General features: G+C 40.5%; 1 protein-coding gene across 1 annotated transcript in view; it reads right to left on the bottom strand.

Annotated features, from left to right (window-relative positions):
* Positions 1–680: 680 nt before the first annotated feature.
* LOC126355906 (juvenile hormone esterase-like) overlaps positions 681–18,347 on the bottom strand; it is an 86,006-nt gene continuing 68,339 nt past the window's right edge. Inside the window, exons 9-10 of the mRNA XM_050006418.1 lie at positions 17,933–18,071; positions 681–1,002 (exon numbers count right to left, since the gene is read on the bottom strand). Coding sequence (XP_049862375.1) covers positions 834–1,002; positions 17,933–18,071 — 308 coding nt within the window. The 3' untranslated portion in view covers positions 681–833. The remainder of the gene's footprint in view (positions 1,003–17,932; positions 18,072–18,347) is intronic.

Raw genomic sequence — 18,347 nt, forward strand, 5'->3', positions numbered from 1 at the left:
CCTTATACAACAGGGGTTTTCATCATAATTTGATAACATCAGATATGAATGTGTCTAAGCATGTTATGTTATCGAATGATTCTCGTAGTTCTCAGAAAATGTTAAAATTGGAACCGAATACAATACTTTTACCTGTAGTTTTTTACATCAAGATAAACCATTTTGGCACAACACTGTCTACCATTCGAAGTAAATCTCTTAAAATTTCCTCTTGTTGGTGCTCGTAAAACAATTATACAAATTGAGGAAATTCACATTCTATTAGAAGTTTCTTGTGAAATAAGCATTGTAGGATTTTGGAAGCAAGACTGCTCTGTGAACTTGCAGTTTTGACTTTTTCTCTGTGACGAACATTGTATGCCCACATGGCAGATGTGTGTGGACAGAAACTAACCCCTTGTTGACTTTGACGTCATCAAGGTCGGCGCACTTACCAAAAGGATTTGAAACGTGGGGACAACCGAGGTTTCTAAAGAAGCCACACCTCTGACTTAAAGAATACCCGGCACTCTATTACAGTATAGGACGATCGAAAGAAGTTATTCCGAAGGAATCAGTTACCTACAGAGAAAAGGTACCGTAATTATAATTTCCCAAATAAATATTGGTAGTACAAAACAACAAATAGTGTGACGTGCGGATACGTCTCTTTTTTAAACAAAGAACACAAAGCAGAGATATAGGAAGAAATATCTAGACTAATATTTTATTTCCTAATCATTTTTGTAAAAAGCTACTTTTAATACATGCAGAACAGCTTGCGTGAAATATTGAATAAAAGTTTCTAAATGTCGAAGTGCTAAGCCAGTATTCAGAGTCTCATGTCACTCTCGTCAGTAGGTCCCGGGGAATGCCTCCAATGGCACGTTCTCATCCCAGAAGTCCATGCGCTCACCAAGCCTGTTGTGTGCGAGCGTGAAATTGGCCTGCATCAGCAGGTAGCTGCGACTGGTCACGTTATAGGGCTCCCACACCACAGGATCCGCCTCGGGGGTTGGATTCCTGTAGAAAACGTTCTAATGAAACCGTAATTGCATTTCATTTTAATATGTTACCTACAGATAAAATTAACACATCGCTTACGCGATTTTTCTTACTATTTTACAGTAGCTGTTAACGAGCGATAACATAGGAGAGAGAGACGAAAGAGGAGAAGCATAGACTTCTAGCCAGTGGCCTTGAGATAAGTATTATGTAAACGATAATTAGTTTTCCTTACATGCTTTGGGTACATGTTGCGCAATAATGTAAGACAAGTTTAGACTTAATCTCATAGTTTTGTCCATACGGCAGCCTAAAGTAGCTGCATAGTGTAACATACATTTAAATAATCTTGAATATTGTTCCATCATACTAGTCTTCCTTCAGTTATCACTACTCTTAAGCAACGTGTAGAATGCATCGGAACTACAACCACAGATAAAATAGTTGATGAACTGCAGAATATGATATAGTATAAGACGACAGTATTGAAACTATGGGCATATCGGCCCAATGATCTGTGACCCCATTCCTCACCCTTCATGGTCAAGTACACACTCTCTCCTCTCCTTTGCCCCTCCCATTAATGTTGGTTGGTCAACTTGCATGCAGTGTGTTTATTTAGGAGCTCCAATTTATTATTCAGTTTAGTGCTTTTACCAAATCAACTTATTACCCGACTAATTTCTGATCAAACATGGTCCCCAACTTGAGTGCCAAAATCAAACATGGCGGTCCACGATGGCAGGAAGGTAAAGAGCTACCAACATGATGGATGTGTAAGGGTTCATATTAGCCCACCCTCAACGTCACCCCATGACATCACAGTGGACATAATTCAGTGTAAGACGACGTCGAATTAAGTAAAAATCTTAGTGAGATAGCCTATTTAAAATTTTTAAAACAGCCACATAATTCATGATCTATTTGTTTAAACAATTAGGGACGTTATTGAGTCCGTACATAGAAGTGTGTAGCAGTAATGTGTTACGAAAATACAGGGCAAGAGTTCTTATACTTTTCGTGTGCAGGTGGCATGCTCAGACACGTAATACATCGCTGTTTACATGAGCCAGCACATTCTGCCGTCTTCCACATGGGACCTCTCACTAGGGGTGCTGCGACTTGTTTGTGGCACCCACACCACGCCAGAGCTGGAACTGTCTTTTCTCCCAACCCCAGCGCCACATCACGCCTCTTGTGAGTGACGTGCAAGGAACTTATATTTTGACACCAGTAAGCACAGGAATATCAAGGAGAGAATGTGCCAGCACATCTAACAGCTCCTGAATAATATTAGTACATTACTCGACAAAAATTGCTTGTAGAAATTCAATTGAACTATTCATCACTAAGGCAGAGAGTCAATTTACTATTGACGCCTTTATCGAGTCATACACTTCTATGTATGTGGTAAATATGCACGAACAGCTAATGTTTGTGAGCCATAGACCCTTCTGCATGAGGGAGCTGTGAGATAGTGCACCGATCACAGGCGGTCGCACACTGCAATGTGTAGGCGTCCACGCTGTTCGACGAGTCGCCTTTTCTTGTTGCAGTGTGCATGCACATAAAACGATTGGTGTAATGGCTAAACTTCATTTAAACACAGCATGATTTACAGCAGAAGTTTCCTGAATATCAGAAGCAACTGCATCAGTTGTACATCGGTTTTAAATAAGCGTGTGACAGCCTAGACAGGAATAGACCCTCCAAAGTATGAAGGGTTTTAGGATCCCACTAGAATCATTGAGGCTGATAGCAGTGTGAGTGAAAGTAACACTCTGTAAGGACAGAATAGAACAAAAGTTGACAGCAGAGTTCCATGTAGGGAGGGCAGGAAGATGTGATCCCTGCACTACTCTTTAAGGTAGCAATAGAGAAGGTAATGCGCAAAGGCCGATTGATCCTGGGAGTACATTATTTAACCCATGGGTCGACGTGGTTTCGTACGCTAATGATGTAACATTAAGTATGAGGAATGACAGAAGCCTGAAGGATAATTATGCTCTGTTAGAAGGAGCAGCACGGAAGTTAGGACTGGAAGTGAACACAGGCAAAAAATGTATTTGATGATGGAACATCAGGAGGAGAGACTACAAAAAAATAAACGCTAAAGAATTTCAAAGAATGGAAGAGTTTAAATACGTGGGTTCCACACTGGCCGAACATAACAGGACAGCTGTTGAAATGGAAAACAGATTCCTTTCAGAATACATTAAAGTCCAGAAATGTTTGTAGGAATAAAATAATTAAAATATAACAGACTATATTAATACCTACAGTAACGTAAGTTATGAATCTAAAGGCTATGAAGGAAATTGCAGGTTACTGAGATGGGGTAGGAAGATTTTGTCTGATATATTTAGGACAGTGAGAGAGAAAGAAAACACGTGGTGGAGAACAACTACAAAAACTTTCTGGGCAGATGAATATTGCAATGAAAATAAAGCAAGGAAGAATATTATCAGACAATCATGCACAGGGAAGGCCCACAAAAAGATGACTTAAAGATATGGAAGAGGAACTCAAAGCGATAGGAGTCAGGAATTGGAGAAGGAAAGGAATGGACACGGAAAAATGGAGTCAGGTGCAATGGAAGACCTGGTTTTATAAGTATTTAAACATCAAGAATATGTAATACATTGAAGGGCATCCGTAAAGGAGTAATTAATTATAAAGATACTGCACGTGACGGGCTCGCTCATGCAACACATACTGACCACGCAAGACAACGCATGTCGCACTCCTCTGCAGTGCTACGCTCAGTATGGCTGTGGCTATCCTTTTGCACCAACCACACCACGCCAGTGTCAGGTCACCTTAACTCCAACCTCATACCATACCCACCGTGAATTTTTGCCCGTTGTTATGGTCTTCAGTCCTGAGACTGGTTTGATGCAGCTCTCCATGCTACTCTATCCTGTGCAAGCTTCTTCATCTCCCAGTATCTACTTCAAGCTACATTCTTCTGAACCTGTTTAGTGTATTCATCTCTTGGTCTCCCTCTACGATTTTTACACTCCACGCAGCCCTCCAGTACTAAATTCGTGATCCCTTGATGCCTCAGAACATGTCCTACCAACCGATCCCTTCTTCTGGCCAAGTTGTGCTACAAACTTCTCTTCTCCCCAATCCTACTCAATACTTCCTCATTAGTTATGTGATCTACCCATCTGATCTTCAGCATTCTGCTGTAGCACCACATTTCGAAAGCTTCTATTCTCTTCTTGTCCAAACTATTTATCGTCCATGTTTCACTTCCATGCATGGCTACACTCCATACAAATACTTTCAGAAATGACTTCCTCACACTTAAATCAATACTCGATGTTAACAAATTTCTATTCTTCAGAAACTCTTTCCTTGCCATTGCCAGTCTACATTTTATATCCTCTCTACTTCGACCATCATCAGTTATTTTGCTCCCCAAATAGAAAACCTCCTTCACTACTTTAAGTGTCTCATTTCGTAATCTAATTCCCTCAGCATGACCCGACTTAATTCGACTACATTCCATTACCATCGTTTTGCTTTTGTTGATGTTCATCTTATACCCTCCTTTCAGGACACTGTCCATTCCATTCAACTGCTCTTCCAAGTCCTTTGCTGTCTCTGACAGAATTACAATCTCATAGGCGAACCCTCGAAGTTTTTATTTCTTCTCCGTGGACTTTAATACCTACTCCGAAATTTTCTTTTGTTTCCTTTACTGCTTGCTCAATATACAGATTGAATAACATTGGGGATAGGCTACAACCCTGTCTCACTCCCTTCCCAACCACTGCCTCCCTTTCATGCCCTTCGACTCTTATATCTGCCATCTGGCTCCTGTACAAATTGTAAATAGCCTTTCGCTCTCTGTATTTTACCCCTGCCACCTTTATAATTTGAAAGAGAGTATTCCAGTCAACATTGTCAAAAACTTTTTCTAAGTCTACAAATGCTGGAAACGTAGGTTTGCCTATCCTTAGTCTTTCTTCTATGATAAGTTATAAGGTCAGTATTGCCTCACGTGTTCCAGTATTTCTACGGAATCAAAACTGATCTGCCCCGAGGTCGGCTTCTACTAGTTTTTCCATTCGTCTGTAAAGAATTCGTGTTAGTATTTTGCAGCTGTGGCATATTAAACTGATTGTTCGGTAACTTTCACATTTTTCAACAACTGCTTTCTTTAGGATTGGAATTATTATATTCTTCTTGAAATCTGAGGGTATTTCGCCTGTCTCATACATCTTGCTCACCATATGGTACAGTTTTGTCAGGACTGGCTCTCCCAAGGCCGTCAGTAGTTGCAATGGGATGTTGTCTACTCGGGGGGCCTTGTTTCGACTCAGGTCTTTCAGTGCTCTGTCAAATTCTTCACGAAGTATCGTATCTCCCATTTCATCTTCGTCTACATCCTCTTCCATTTCTATAATATTGTCCTCAAGTACATTGCCCTTGTATAGACCCTCTATATACTCCTTCCACGTTTCTGCTTTCCCTTCTTTGCTTAGAACTGGGTTCCCATCTGAGCTCTTTATGTTCATACAAGTGGTTCTCTTTTCTCCAAAGGTTTCTTTAATTTTCCTGTAGGCAGTATCTATCTTAACCCTAGTGATATAAGCCTCTAAATCCTTACATTTGTCTTCTAGCCATCCCAGCTTAGCCATTTGAGATTTCCTGTCGATCTCATTTTTTAGACGTTTGTATTCCTTTTTGGTTGCTTCATTTACTGCATTTTTATATTTTCTCCTTTAATCAATTAAATACAATATTTCTTCTGCTACCCTAGGATTTCTACTAACCCTCGTCTTTTTACCTACTTGATCCTCTGCTGACTTCACTACTTCATCCCTCAAAGCTACCCATTCTTCTTCTACTGTATTTCTTTCCCCCATTCCTGTCAATTGTTCCCTTATGTTCTCCCTGAAACTCTGTACAACCTCTGGTTCTTTCAGTTTATTCAGGTCCCATCTTCTTAAATTCCTACCTTTTTGCAGTTTCTTTAGTTTTAATCTACAGGTCATAACCAATAGATTGTGATCAGAGTCCACATCTGCCCCTGGAAATGTCTTAAAATTTAAAGCCAGGTTCCTAAATCTCTGTCTTACCATTATATAATCTATCTGATACCTTTTAGTATCTCCAGGGTTCTTCCATGTATACAACCTTCTTTCCTTATTCTTAAACTAAGTGTTAGCTATGATTAAATTGTGTTATGAGTAAAATCCTAACAGGCGGCTTCCTCTTTCATTTCTTAGCCCCAATCCATATTCACCTACTACGTTTCCTTCTCTCCCTTTTCCTACACTCGAATTCCAGTCACCCATTACCATTAAATTTTCGTCTCCCTTCACTATCTGAATAATTTCTTTGATTTCATCATATATTTCTTCAATTTCTTCGTCATCTGCAGAGCTAGTTGGCATATAAACTTGTACTACTGTAGTAGGCCTGGGCTCCGTATCTGTCTTGGCCACAATAATGCGTTCACTATGCTGTTTGTAGTACCTTACCCGCATTCCTCTTTTCTTATTCATTATTAAACCCTCTCCCGCATTACCCCTATTTGATTTTGTATTTATAACCCTGTATTCGCCTGACCAAAAGTCTTGTTCATCCTGTCACCAAACGTCACTAATTCTCACTATATCTAACTTTAACCTATCCATTTCCCTTTTTAAATTTTCTAACCTACCTGCACGATTAAGGGATCTGACATTCCACGCTCCGATCCGTAGAACGCCAGTTTTCTTTCTCCTGATAACGACATCCTCTTGAGTAGTCCCCGCCTGGAGATTCAAATGGGAGACTATTTCTCCTCCGGAATATTTTACCCAAGAGGACGCCATCATCATTTAATAATACAGTACAGCTGCATGCCCTCGGGAAAAATGTCTGCCGTAGTTTCCCCCTGCTTTCAGCCGTTCGCAGTACCAGCACAGCAAGGCCGTTTTGGTTATTGTTACAAGGCCAGATCAGTCAATCATCCAGGCTGTTGCCCTTGCAACTATTGAAAAGGCTGCTGCGCCTCTTCAGGGCCGGCCGCAGTGGTCTCGCGGTTCTAGGCGCGCAGTCCGGAACCGTGCGACTGCTACTGTCGCAGGTTTGAATCCTGCCTCGGGCATGGATGTGTGTGATGTCCTTAGGTTAGTTAGGTTTAAGTAGTTCTAAGTTCTAGGGGACTAATGACCACAGCAGTTGTCCCATAGTGGTCAGAGCCATTCGAACCCCTCTTCAGGAACCACACGTTTGTCTGGCCTCTCACCAGATACCCCTCCGTTGTGGTTGTACCTACGGTACGGCTATCTGTATCGCTGAGGCACGCAAGCCTCCCCACCAACACGCGGAAACACCTCAGAGACCAGCCAATAGTTGCTGATTACGACAAAAACTGCTGATTATAACGGAAACTGCTTGCAGAATTTAATTTTCTGGTTTTGAATTTTTGACTGAGGCGCAGTTCACATTTGACGTGTTTTTTAGGTTGTATACTCTACACGCGAAATGTTGGAAAGAAACAGGAACAGCTAGTGTTTGAGAGCCGTCGCGCCGTCAGCCTGTGGAAACTCTGTGGCAGTGAATCCATCGCAGGCTGTTACACTGAACAATGTGTACACTGCTGTACTCTCCTGCAAGTCGCCTTTCCTTGTTAAAGCATGCTCATAATGAAGGTGGGTTTTATGTCCACATTTTACTTCAATACAAATGGTTTATAGCAGAAATTTTGTATCCCACTGTTGTCCACAAGTTTTTCTACACAGTTTGATTAAAGCAATTTGTTAGCCTTACTTGCACGTGTACAATAAGCTGCTCTTTCTCTGGTAGTAGTAAATATTCTTCCTTCACGGGAATTTCTTTTAACCATATGCCTCAGCTTTCATATTTTGACTTTGATCCCCTCCAGATCCAGTATTAGTTTTTGTAGACACAAGCATTAACTGTACCAAGAGAAATAATAACTTTAATAAAGAATGATTCAAGTCTGTTTGACATAGTATTTCTTTTTCTTCCCTAAGACCTGTGGAATAATATTGTTTGACAGATCTAAACACGCAGTCCGTTCCATGGTTATAAATCGTACTTCTAGTCTGGCAATACCATGTTCTTTAGACAGTAAAAGTTTCTCACAGCTGCATATAAGGGCACCTTATAAAATCTGTAAAATGGTTACCATCAACTTTGTTCACTCCTGCACTTGTGTTTTGACATATCTGAGACCGAAAGCGAAAAGGAGCATCTTGCCAATATTAGATTCTGAGTTATTTTCATTTTTAAATTCAGCAAAAATTTATGAACATCTCTTTCAAAAATAGATTTATACTTCTAAATTTGAGTAAGTTATGAAACAGTGAAACTTTGGAATGGAAAACAGGTGTTTTGAGATAATACATTTCAAAGTTTAATTTTATTACAACTGTTTAGTTGGACCTATTTGGAAAACAAATACAGCATATATCTTACCCTTAAAATGCCTTTTGCTAAATGGTACATTTTGTTTAATATAAATTTGCATGTTGTGTGCTTAACCCCTTCAGACCTATAGCACACTTTATTGTATATAAATTTAAAACCAAGTAAATTGGCCCTAAATTGAGAAAAATTAGTGAATCCTCTGCCCTTTTATTCTGACAAAATGTGGTACTTTTGTTCTGTGTTATGACTAATTGCCATTTGACAACATCTGAATGGAATTTTCACTCTAATTTAAAAAGTGAACACTTGTCTCCCACCTATATAGGTAGGAATGATCATCAAAATAAAATAAGAGAAATCAGAGCTCGAACAGAAAGGTTTAGGTGTTCGTTTTTCCCGCTAGCTGTTCGGGAGCGGAATAGTAGAGAGATAGTATGATTGTGGTTCGATGAACCCTCTGCCAAGCACTTAAATGTGAATTGCAGAGTAGTCATGTAAATGTAGATGTGTTCATTGACATTATTCTAAGCACAAAATGTTCTTCTTTTATATAGTACTACTCTGAACTCCTTAAAATGCCTTTGAAATGTAGGAGATGCCGTTTTGTGAAGCGTTGCATACACAGGTGCGAGATTTCGAAAAGGTGTCTCTCGTCAGGCCAATGTTATTTCCCCATGACGACAAGATATCCATTTTCAGAAGACTGGCATCCATTGCTTTTGATGATATTATTGCCTCCTTTGTAATCGATACAGTCATTTACTGAATAAAGTAAATTATTATGAAATACAAAAAACCAAAATCGGTATCTTAGGTATTACCGAAAGTATTTGTAGGTACTAAAATTTTTACTACTCCTACATGAGCTCCTCTTTCGCTTTCTGTCTGCTCTATTGAACGCCTTTATTCTACCACAGGATCTTGTCCATGTTCATCAGTGTATTCTGACTGCCTTATCGTTGCTTCCAATCACATTCCTTTTTCCTTGGTAGTCTCCTCTTACACCAAACTCGTGGTTTGATATTAGTTAGTCATGCATCCCCATTTCCGTACAAAGCTCAGCAAATTCATGGATTATATCCACGTCCATGAGATAACAGTCGTGTATACGATGATGTTGCAAACTCTAGGCTGTTGATCCATTTGACATCCACTTTAATATCAGACAGTATCAGTCTGTGTTACACACACATGATTTTTGTATTTCTTCGAAATCATTCTAACACATTTCTTCGAATATGCCTCCTTTTGTCATGTTCCCTTGTGGAAAAGTGGTACTTTTTTTCTTTACACCCTGTCTTGCAGAAATGATCTTGAAGAATTTGTCAGTAGATAAGTTTATTTTTTTTTCTTTAACATTACAAACCAGCACTTCTTTCGTTATTCTTGATATCTCACATGATTACAGACGTTAAACACCATAATTTTCTCTCGAAACAGTCAAGCAATGCATATGTAAATTTTTCTTTTTAAGGAGCATGCTATTTATGGAGTAATTCATGTTACCAATGGTAATAAAAGATTGTCCAGAGTCTTCAGTAACAGACACAAACCAAACACTTCATCGGTTGGCCTCATCTGCTTGCCTAATAGCTGAGTGATGTTTAGCACTTCGGAGCGAGATATGATGACACTGTCTGGTACCACAGAACATTGATGAGGTGCGGTTATCATGTCTTGTTATTTACTGTGAGGATCCAACATGCTGACGCTTCTGGTCATGTGACCATGTTAACAATTCCAGTTACACGCCCTAAATTTAGAAGGCTGTCGGATGCCGCCCTCTTGTTCCATGCAATTAAAATGTCATAGCATTGTGTATGTGTACACAAAAAATACGGAAAATCAATTATTTTTAAAACATGTCATCACCTTTTAACTTATCCTTTAATAAATATATAGTCAGCCCCCGTTAGCTGAGTGGTAAGCGCGGCGGAATACCCGCTTCCCGGCTGGGGCAGTAGATTTTCTCCGCTCAGGTACTGGGTGTTGTGCTGTCCTCATCATCATTTCTTCCCCATCTCCGACGGACTAGTCGCCCAATGTGGCGTCGAATGCAGTAAGTACTCGCCCTCGGCGGCCGATCTTCCCCGAATAGGGGAGTCCCGGCACACAATGCCATACGCTCATTTCCATTTCCAATAAATATGCAGTCCTAAGGGTACCATTATGCATACAAAACACATGCTATTTCTTATCATAATACGTAAGTTTGATTACAGATCTCTAATCGTGAACGAAGGAATAGAATTGATGTTTGATCCAAGCAAAAGAGTGTTATTACCATATCTAAATTATCTGCATCATTTTGCAAAGACCAACCCGTCTTATTTCAGCTAAAATCATATCAAAGTCTTCCATTCATTATAGTGAGTCCCCAAGCAAGGATACCATTTGACATTAACACCTGGTTGTCATTACCTTGTTTTTACTTCAGTTGTTCTAGACATTTCCTTCGGTGGGATGTAATGTTCACTTGGGAGAGACATCTCACAGTATTAAGATAAATTGAGGCTGCTCCTTTACCGAATGCACACCGCTAAATTTCCTCCATAGGAAAGTGTTTTGGTGTGAAGAACAGCACCATGCATACAAAATATTCCCGAAAGTTGCTTTTCGTGATGCACACTTATGATTACAGCTCCAAGATACTGATCACAATAATCGAAAACGTTGTAAATAGATTAGTGTTTTCAGCATGTACCACTTCAATGTGAAAGAGAATAATTTGGCTGCCAAACAATATTAAAAATAGAGGGGGGCGGGGTGATTGTGTTTCAACACATATAAACCGAGAAATATCGTATTTGTGTAAGTGTTGTGGGGTGGAGAGTAATAGCACGTGTGTGAAAGATGTGCATATTGCTTATCATTGTATGCAACTACTCCTAAGGTTCTCTGAACAAAAATTATTGGATCTTGTTTCATAATAAACTTTTCCATATTATTATTTATGAAAGTACATTATATTTCTAGTACAAATGCACATGACACTTCAGTGGTAAATAACTTCTTCTTTAGAAGTAAAAAATACATATGGATCACACATTGGCACTATCGATAATATGTCACTTGTTTGGATATGGCTAACCTGCAAAGCAGCAGCACCAATATAATTATCCTGTGGATAAAGTCTGAAACTTCGTGAGGCTGGTTGCAGATGAGGAGATGGGAACGAGAGTAGAGAGTATCGAATTGCAGGCAGACTTGCGGAGGATCGATGGTTGCTATAGGAACTTGGAGTTGGCAATGAGTTTAAGTAAGTGTGATGTATTGTACCCACATAGGGCAAAATATCCAGTCCTGTATGGTTACACGATTGATGAATAATCACGGAATGCCTGGAAATAACCATCCAGTGAACATAAAGTGAACGATCACATAAAAATAAATGTACAGATACGCAGACGCTAGGCTCAGATGTATTGGTGGTATCTTAATGGAGTGTAATTGGTTCAAATGGCTCTGAGCACTATGGGACTTAACATCTGTGGTCATCAGTCCCCTAGAACTTAGAACTAATTAAACCTAACTAACCTAAGGACATCACACAACACCCAGCCATCACGAGGCAGAGAAAATCCCTGACCGCGCCGGGAATCGAACCAGAGAACACGGGCGTGGGAAGCGAGAACGCTACCGCACGACCACGAGATGCGGGCGGAGTGTAATTCATCCACAAAACAAGTGGCTTACAAAACACTCCTTCTATAGATTTTAAGAACATTATCAGGTCACATTAATGGAATAGTTAGTCTAGTTCTAAGAACGCGATCGTTTAGATGGCGAAGGGACTTTAAGGCGTTACAGAGACGCTAAACGAACTGCTGGGGTACACTGTACAAGAGCGGTGCATCACGATGTTTTCTGACGAAAATCCAAGAGAATATGTTCCAGGAAGAATTGGTAAAGATATTACTACCTCCTAAATAAATCTCATAAAATGACCACAGCGAGAAAATTAGAGGTAATATGGAGGTTTATCAACAATCGTTCTTTCCACAGATCATCCACTAATGAAGCGGGGACCAAAAGTACTCTCCACTACATACCACAAGGTAGCATGCGGGTGTTAGACGTCTGATAATTGGTATGGTTTTCGTTTAGACAATAGCATGGCCTGGGAAAATCTTTATCACGCGTACAATGTTATCTAATGTACACAGTGCGGGGAGCGCACACGCGGATTAAGTAAGAACTGAGACGTAAATTAGACACGTCCTTCCCTAGGGAACTATCTATCCTACATCGTAAAGATTCCGTACCACACAGCAGTAAACTAAAAGAGGGCTGACAGGCGTAATGTTGGCAGTCTCTTTTGGTAGATTTAGTATACTTTCTAAGTGTTCCGACAGTAACACACAGTATTCGGCTTTCCCTTCGCTGTGACCTAAACACTGTTTAAAAGAGCGGTCGCGTTACTTCGTCACTTTCTGTGTATGTGCAGGTGTTATTCATAACATGAAACATGTCAAGTAATGCACAGTTATTACAAATTTAAAGGACGAAATTTTCTACACTATGCTCCATTGGCACAGTAGTACACATTTAATGGAACAAAAGAAATCTATGTTACGGATGTGATCCAATTTTGCTTCCTCACAGCCAGTGTCGGCTCGTGAATGCAATAAAGATTGTAATACTATTACAGTTGAAAAATCTTACTGAGTCTATACATAAGTAACGAGCCTAAATTTACGCTGTGTGACTACTAGTTGAGATACACACGTCAAAATAAGATTTGCATTACCCCGGTTCCCAGAACTCCTAAGACAGACGTTTTATAACAGAGACATTCCCTTTGACTGTTTAGAGATGTTACTAGACCGGCCCAAAGATGTAAACATCCATGCACGAGCAGCGCCTATTAGACGGAGGGTCTCCGACAGCCGATCAGTTCCAGTCATTCCACCAGGGAAGAGGTACATGGCCAGTGTTGCTTTCCACATTTCCATTTAGGTGGTTACTTACTCCGCAAATCACATTTAAGTATCTGGCAGAGGGTTCATCTCTATTAGTCCAATCTCGCATAGCGCCTTGAAAGAACAAACACCTGTATATTTCTGCACGAGCTATGGTTTCCCTTATTTTATAGTGGTGCGATGTTGTTTCTCCCTATGTAGATCGGTGTTAACAAACTATTTTCAAATTCGGAAGAGAAAGTCAGTGATTTGAATTTCATGAGAAGATTCCTTCGCAACAAAAAATGCCTTTCTTTTAATGAAGTCCGGCACAAATCCTGTATCATTTCAGTGACACTCTCTTCCATATTTAGCGATAATACAAAGGCTGCTGCAGTTCTTTGAACTTTTTCGATGTATTCCGTCAGTCCTATCTGGTAAGTATCACACACAGCGCAGCACTAATCTAAATGGCTCTGAGCACTATGGGACTCAACTGCTGTGGTTATCAGTCCCCTAGAACTTAGAATTACTTAAACCTAACTAACCTAAGGACACCACACACATCCATGCCCCAGGCAGGATTCGAACCTGCGACCGTAGCAGTCGCACGGTTCCGGACTGCGCGCCTAGAACCGCATGACCACCGCGGCCGGCAACTAATCTAAATGAGGACGGATAAGCGTAGTGTGGCAGTCTCCATAGAAGCTCTGTTACGTTTTCTAAGTGTACCCAAGTGTACCCAAACATTTTCTATGTGTTTCTTCCAGTTTAAGTTGGTCGTAGTTGTAATTCCTAGGTATTTAGTTGAATTTACGGCCTTTATATTTGTCTCTAGTTCAACCATGCCTAGACAGTCAACACCGCTCTTCGATCGCGTCCGCTTTGTGCCAGTAAGGGCTCTCAACAATGGAAGGTTTCAGGCGTCACTGAATGAACCCAAGCGATGTTGTTCGGACATGGAGGAGATACAGAGAGACAAATTGTCGATGACATGATTCAGTCAAGCCACCCAAGGGCGCTACTACTGCAGTGGATGATCACTATCTACAGATTATGGCTCGGAGGAACCCTGTCAGCAACGCCACTATGTTGAATGTTTTTCGTGCAGCCACAGGACGTCGTGTTACATTTCAAACTGTGGGCAGTAGGCTGCATGATGCACAACTTCACTCCCAACGTCGATGGCGAGGTCCATCTTTGCAACCACGGCATCATGCAGCGCTGTACAAATTGAATCAACAACATGCCGAATGGACCGCTCAGGATTGGCATCATTTTCTCTTCACCGATGAGTGTCGCACATGCCTAGAACCGACAATCGTCGGAGACGTGTTTGGTGGCAACTCAATCAGGCTGAACGCCTTAGACACACTGTCCAGCCAGTGCAGCGATATGGAGGTTCCCTGCTGCTTTGGGGTGTTATTATGTGGGGCCGACGTACGCCGCTGGTGGTCATGGAAGGCGCCGTAAAGGCTGTACAATACGTGAACGCCATCCTCCGACCGATATTGCAAACATATCGGAAACATATTGGCGAGGCATTCGTCTTCATGGACGACATTTCATGCCCTCATCGTGCACATCGTGTGAATGACTTCCTTCACGATAACGACATCGCTCGACTAGGACTTTTTTTTTTGTCATCAGAATACTGACTGGTTTGATGCGGCCCGCCACGAATTCCTCTCCTGTGCTAACCTCTTCATCTCAGACTAGAACTTGCAACCTACTTCCTCAATTATTTACTTGACGTATTCCAATCTCTGTCTTCCTCTACAGTTTTTGCCCTCTACAGTTCCCTCTAGTGCCATGGAAGTCATTCCCTCATGTCTTAGCAGATGTCCTATCATCCTGTCCCTTCTCCTTATCAGTGTTTTCCACATATTCCTTTCCTCTCCGATTCTGCGTAGAACCTCCTCATTCCTTACCTTATCGGTCCACCTAATTTTCAACATTTGTCTATAGCACCACATCTCAAATGCTTCGATTCTCTTCTGTTCCGGTTTTCCCACAGTCCATGTTTCACTACCATACAATGCTGTACTCCAGACATACATCCTCAGAAATTTCTTCCTCAAATTAAGGCCGGTATTTGATATTAGTAGACTTCTCTTGGCCAGAAATGCCTTCTTTGCCATAGCGAGTCTGCTTTTGATGTCCTCCTTGCTCCGTCCGTCATAGGTTATTTTACTGCCTAGGTAGCAGAATTCCCTAACTTCATTGACTTCGTGACCATCAATCTTGATGTTAAGTTTCTCGCTTTTCTCAGTTCTACTACTTCTCATTACCTTCGCTTTTTTTTCGATTTACTCTCAAACCAAACTGTGAACTCATTAGACTGTTCATTCCGTTCAGCAGATCATTTAATTCTTCTTCACTTTCACTCAGGATAGCAATGTCATCAGCGAATCGTATCATTGATATTTCACCTTGTATTTTAATTCCACTCCTGAACCTATCTTTTATTTCCATCATTGCTTCCTCGATGTACAGATTGAAGAGTAGGGGCGAAAGGCTACAGCCTTGTCTTACACCCTTCTTAATACGAGCACTTCGTTCTTGATCGTCCACTCTTATTATTCCCTCTTAGTAGTTGTACATATTGTATATGACCCGTCTCTCCCTAAAGCTTACCCCTACATTTTTCAGAATCTCGAACAGCTTGCACCATTTTATATTGTCGAACGCTTTTTCCAGGTCGACAAATCCTATGAACGTGTCTTGATTTTTCTTTAGCCTTGCTTCCATTATTAGCCGTAACGTCAGAATTGCCTCTCTCGTGCCTTTACTTTTCCTAAAGCCAAACTGATCGTCACCTAGCGCATTCTCAATTTTCTTTTCCATTCTTCTGTATATTATTCTTGTAAGCAGCTTCGATGCATGAGCTGTTAAGCTGATTGTGCGATAATTCTCACACTTTCAGCTCTTGCCGTCTTCGGAATTGTGTGGATGATGCTTTTCCGAAAGTCAGATGGTATGTCGCCAGACTCATATATTCTACACACCAACGTGAATAGTCGTTTTGTTGCCACTTCCCCTAATAATTTTAGGAATTCTGAAGGAATGTTATCTATCCCTTCTGCCTTATTTGACCGTTAAGTCCTCCAAAGCTCTTTTAAATTCCGATTCTAATAGTGGATCCCCTATCTCTTCTAAATCGACTCCTGTTTCTTCTTCTATCACATCAGACAAATCTTCACCCTCATAGAGGATTTCAATGTATTCTTTCCACCTATCTGCTCTCTCCTCTGCATTTAACAGTGGAATTTCCATTGCACTCTTAATGTTACCACCGTTGCTTTTAATGTCACCAAAGGTTGTTTTCACTTTCCTGTATGCTGAGTCTGTCCTTCCGACAATCATACCTTTTTCGATGTCTTCACATTTTTGCAGCCATTTCGTCTTAGCTTCCCTGCACTTCCTATTTATTTCATTTCTCAGCGACTTGTATTTCTGTATTCCTGATTTTCCCGGAACATGTTTGTACTTCCTCCTTTCATCAATCAACTGAAGTCGTCGACGTATCATTAAAACATCTATCTTTCCTCGTATTTTCTTTGCGGAGCTCTGCATATCGGACTGCTTCAATAAATTGTTATTTTGTTTAAATATATTCATGATGGCTGACGGATTGTCTCAATGACACTTAAGTATTTAATAAGCTTTAACATGACTAAGCCGTTTCACTCCCATGAATGAAAGCATATGTTGATATTTTACTACTGTAACTGTTTTCTGTTCAACTCCAAGGCAGTGTGTCGCTAAATCTCAGAGCCCGAGTGCTGATGCTGCATGTAGTTTTTAGTAACAGCTGGGATATGTAGCAGGTCTACTGAAGTCCGATTACACCATGTCGACGCTTACGTACAGGAGATCCAACGACGCTGTTCGCAGAGAGTAGCACGGTGCACAGCTGACAACATATTTAACGAATTTATCAAACTGTTCTTCTTTTTCTAGTTTTTAAGGTAACTGCTAATGACGTATACTTCCCTCACAGGTCTGCGCGTATAACTGCTCAAAGCAAGCAAATGAAAAGCAGGAACAAGTTTTCGTCTTGAAATGTATTTGTGCGACGTATAAGATTAGGCGGCCCGCTCAACTTCACGTTCTAACACGCATTTCTGTATATACCACCAAGTAGTCTCTGCAGCAGCTAAATAAAGGAATCTCTTGACTAAGGAATATGAAAAGCAAAACCCATTTCGTTCGCATAATGAAAAATTTCAGTTTGTAGTCATCTTCTGGAGAATTTCACATACATTAGGCACTCTCGTATTTTCTAATTAGCGAATAAAATTTTTGGCGGTAAATTTTGGTACATTACGCACTGATAGTGATATCGTGGGGAGGACTACTAAAGTAAAACATCGGTGCCTTCCATAAATCATCTTAGTAATACGGAAGACCGCAAATGTGATTTTATTTCTACAAGTTGTAATAGTTGCTTGATAAATACAGCATTATGCATTACATAAGAATGACAAATACTACAAAGCTCTGAAACGATATAAAATTCTTCAACAATAATTTACATACAGACACTAATATACCACATATTTGGACTTAGCTATGGAGATCACCTGATCTCCTCTGCTAATCAAACTTTTGTACCAGTCATATTTAGTAAGAAGAAGTATTCATACCCGTATTTTACGAAGTTGGTCCATAGACGCAGCATATTCCTCCGCACTCGATCCTCTTCAGATTGTGGGTCCAAGTTGTAATTGAGATCGTTATTATAATGGAGGAAGAGGAAGCCTTGCTCTCCACCGTGTTCAACGCCTGAAACAGAGATGTGTACCGATCACAAATTACTGGTCACAGCACTGCATGATGGGTTGCACAAGTACCTTAAATAATTACACAGAATGCAACAACAGTGTAAGAATGACGTCCCTCATTAATTTGGGAAAGGTTGATACTGAACCAAGAAACCTCTTCCTCAAGGAAAAAATCTTAATTAATCTGCAGTCTTGTAGCACTTCGCTGCACACTCAATAATAAGAATATACAAAGCAGTCACCTAGCCTCTGGGAAAAACAATAGCAGAATTTAGTG

This window comes from Schistocerca gregaria, chromosome 3 (genome assembly GCF_023897955.1).
Source record: "Schistocerca gregaria isolate iqSchGreg1 chromosome 3, iqSchGreg1.2, whole genome shotgun sequence".
NCBI lineage: Eukaryota > Metazoa > Arthropoda > Insecta > Orthoptera > Acrididae > Schistocerca > Schistocerca gregaria.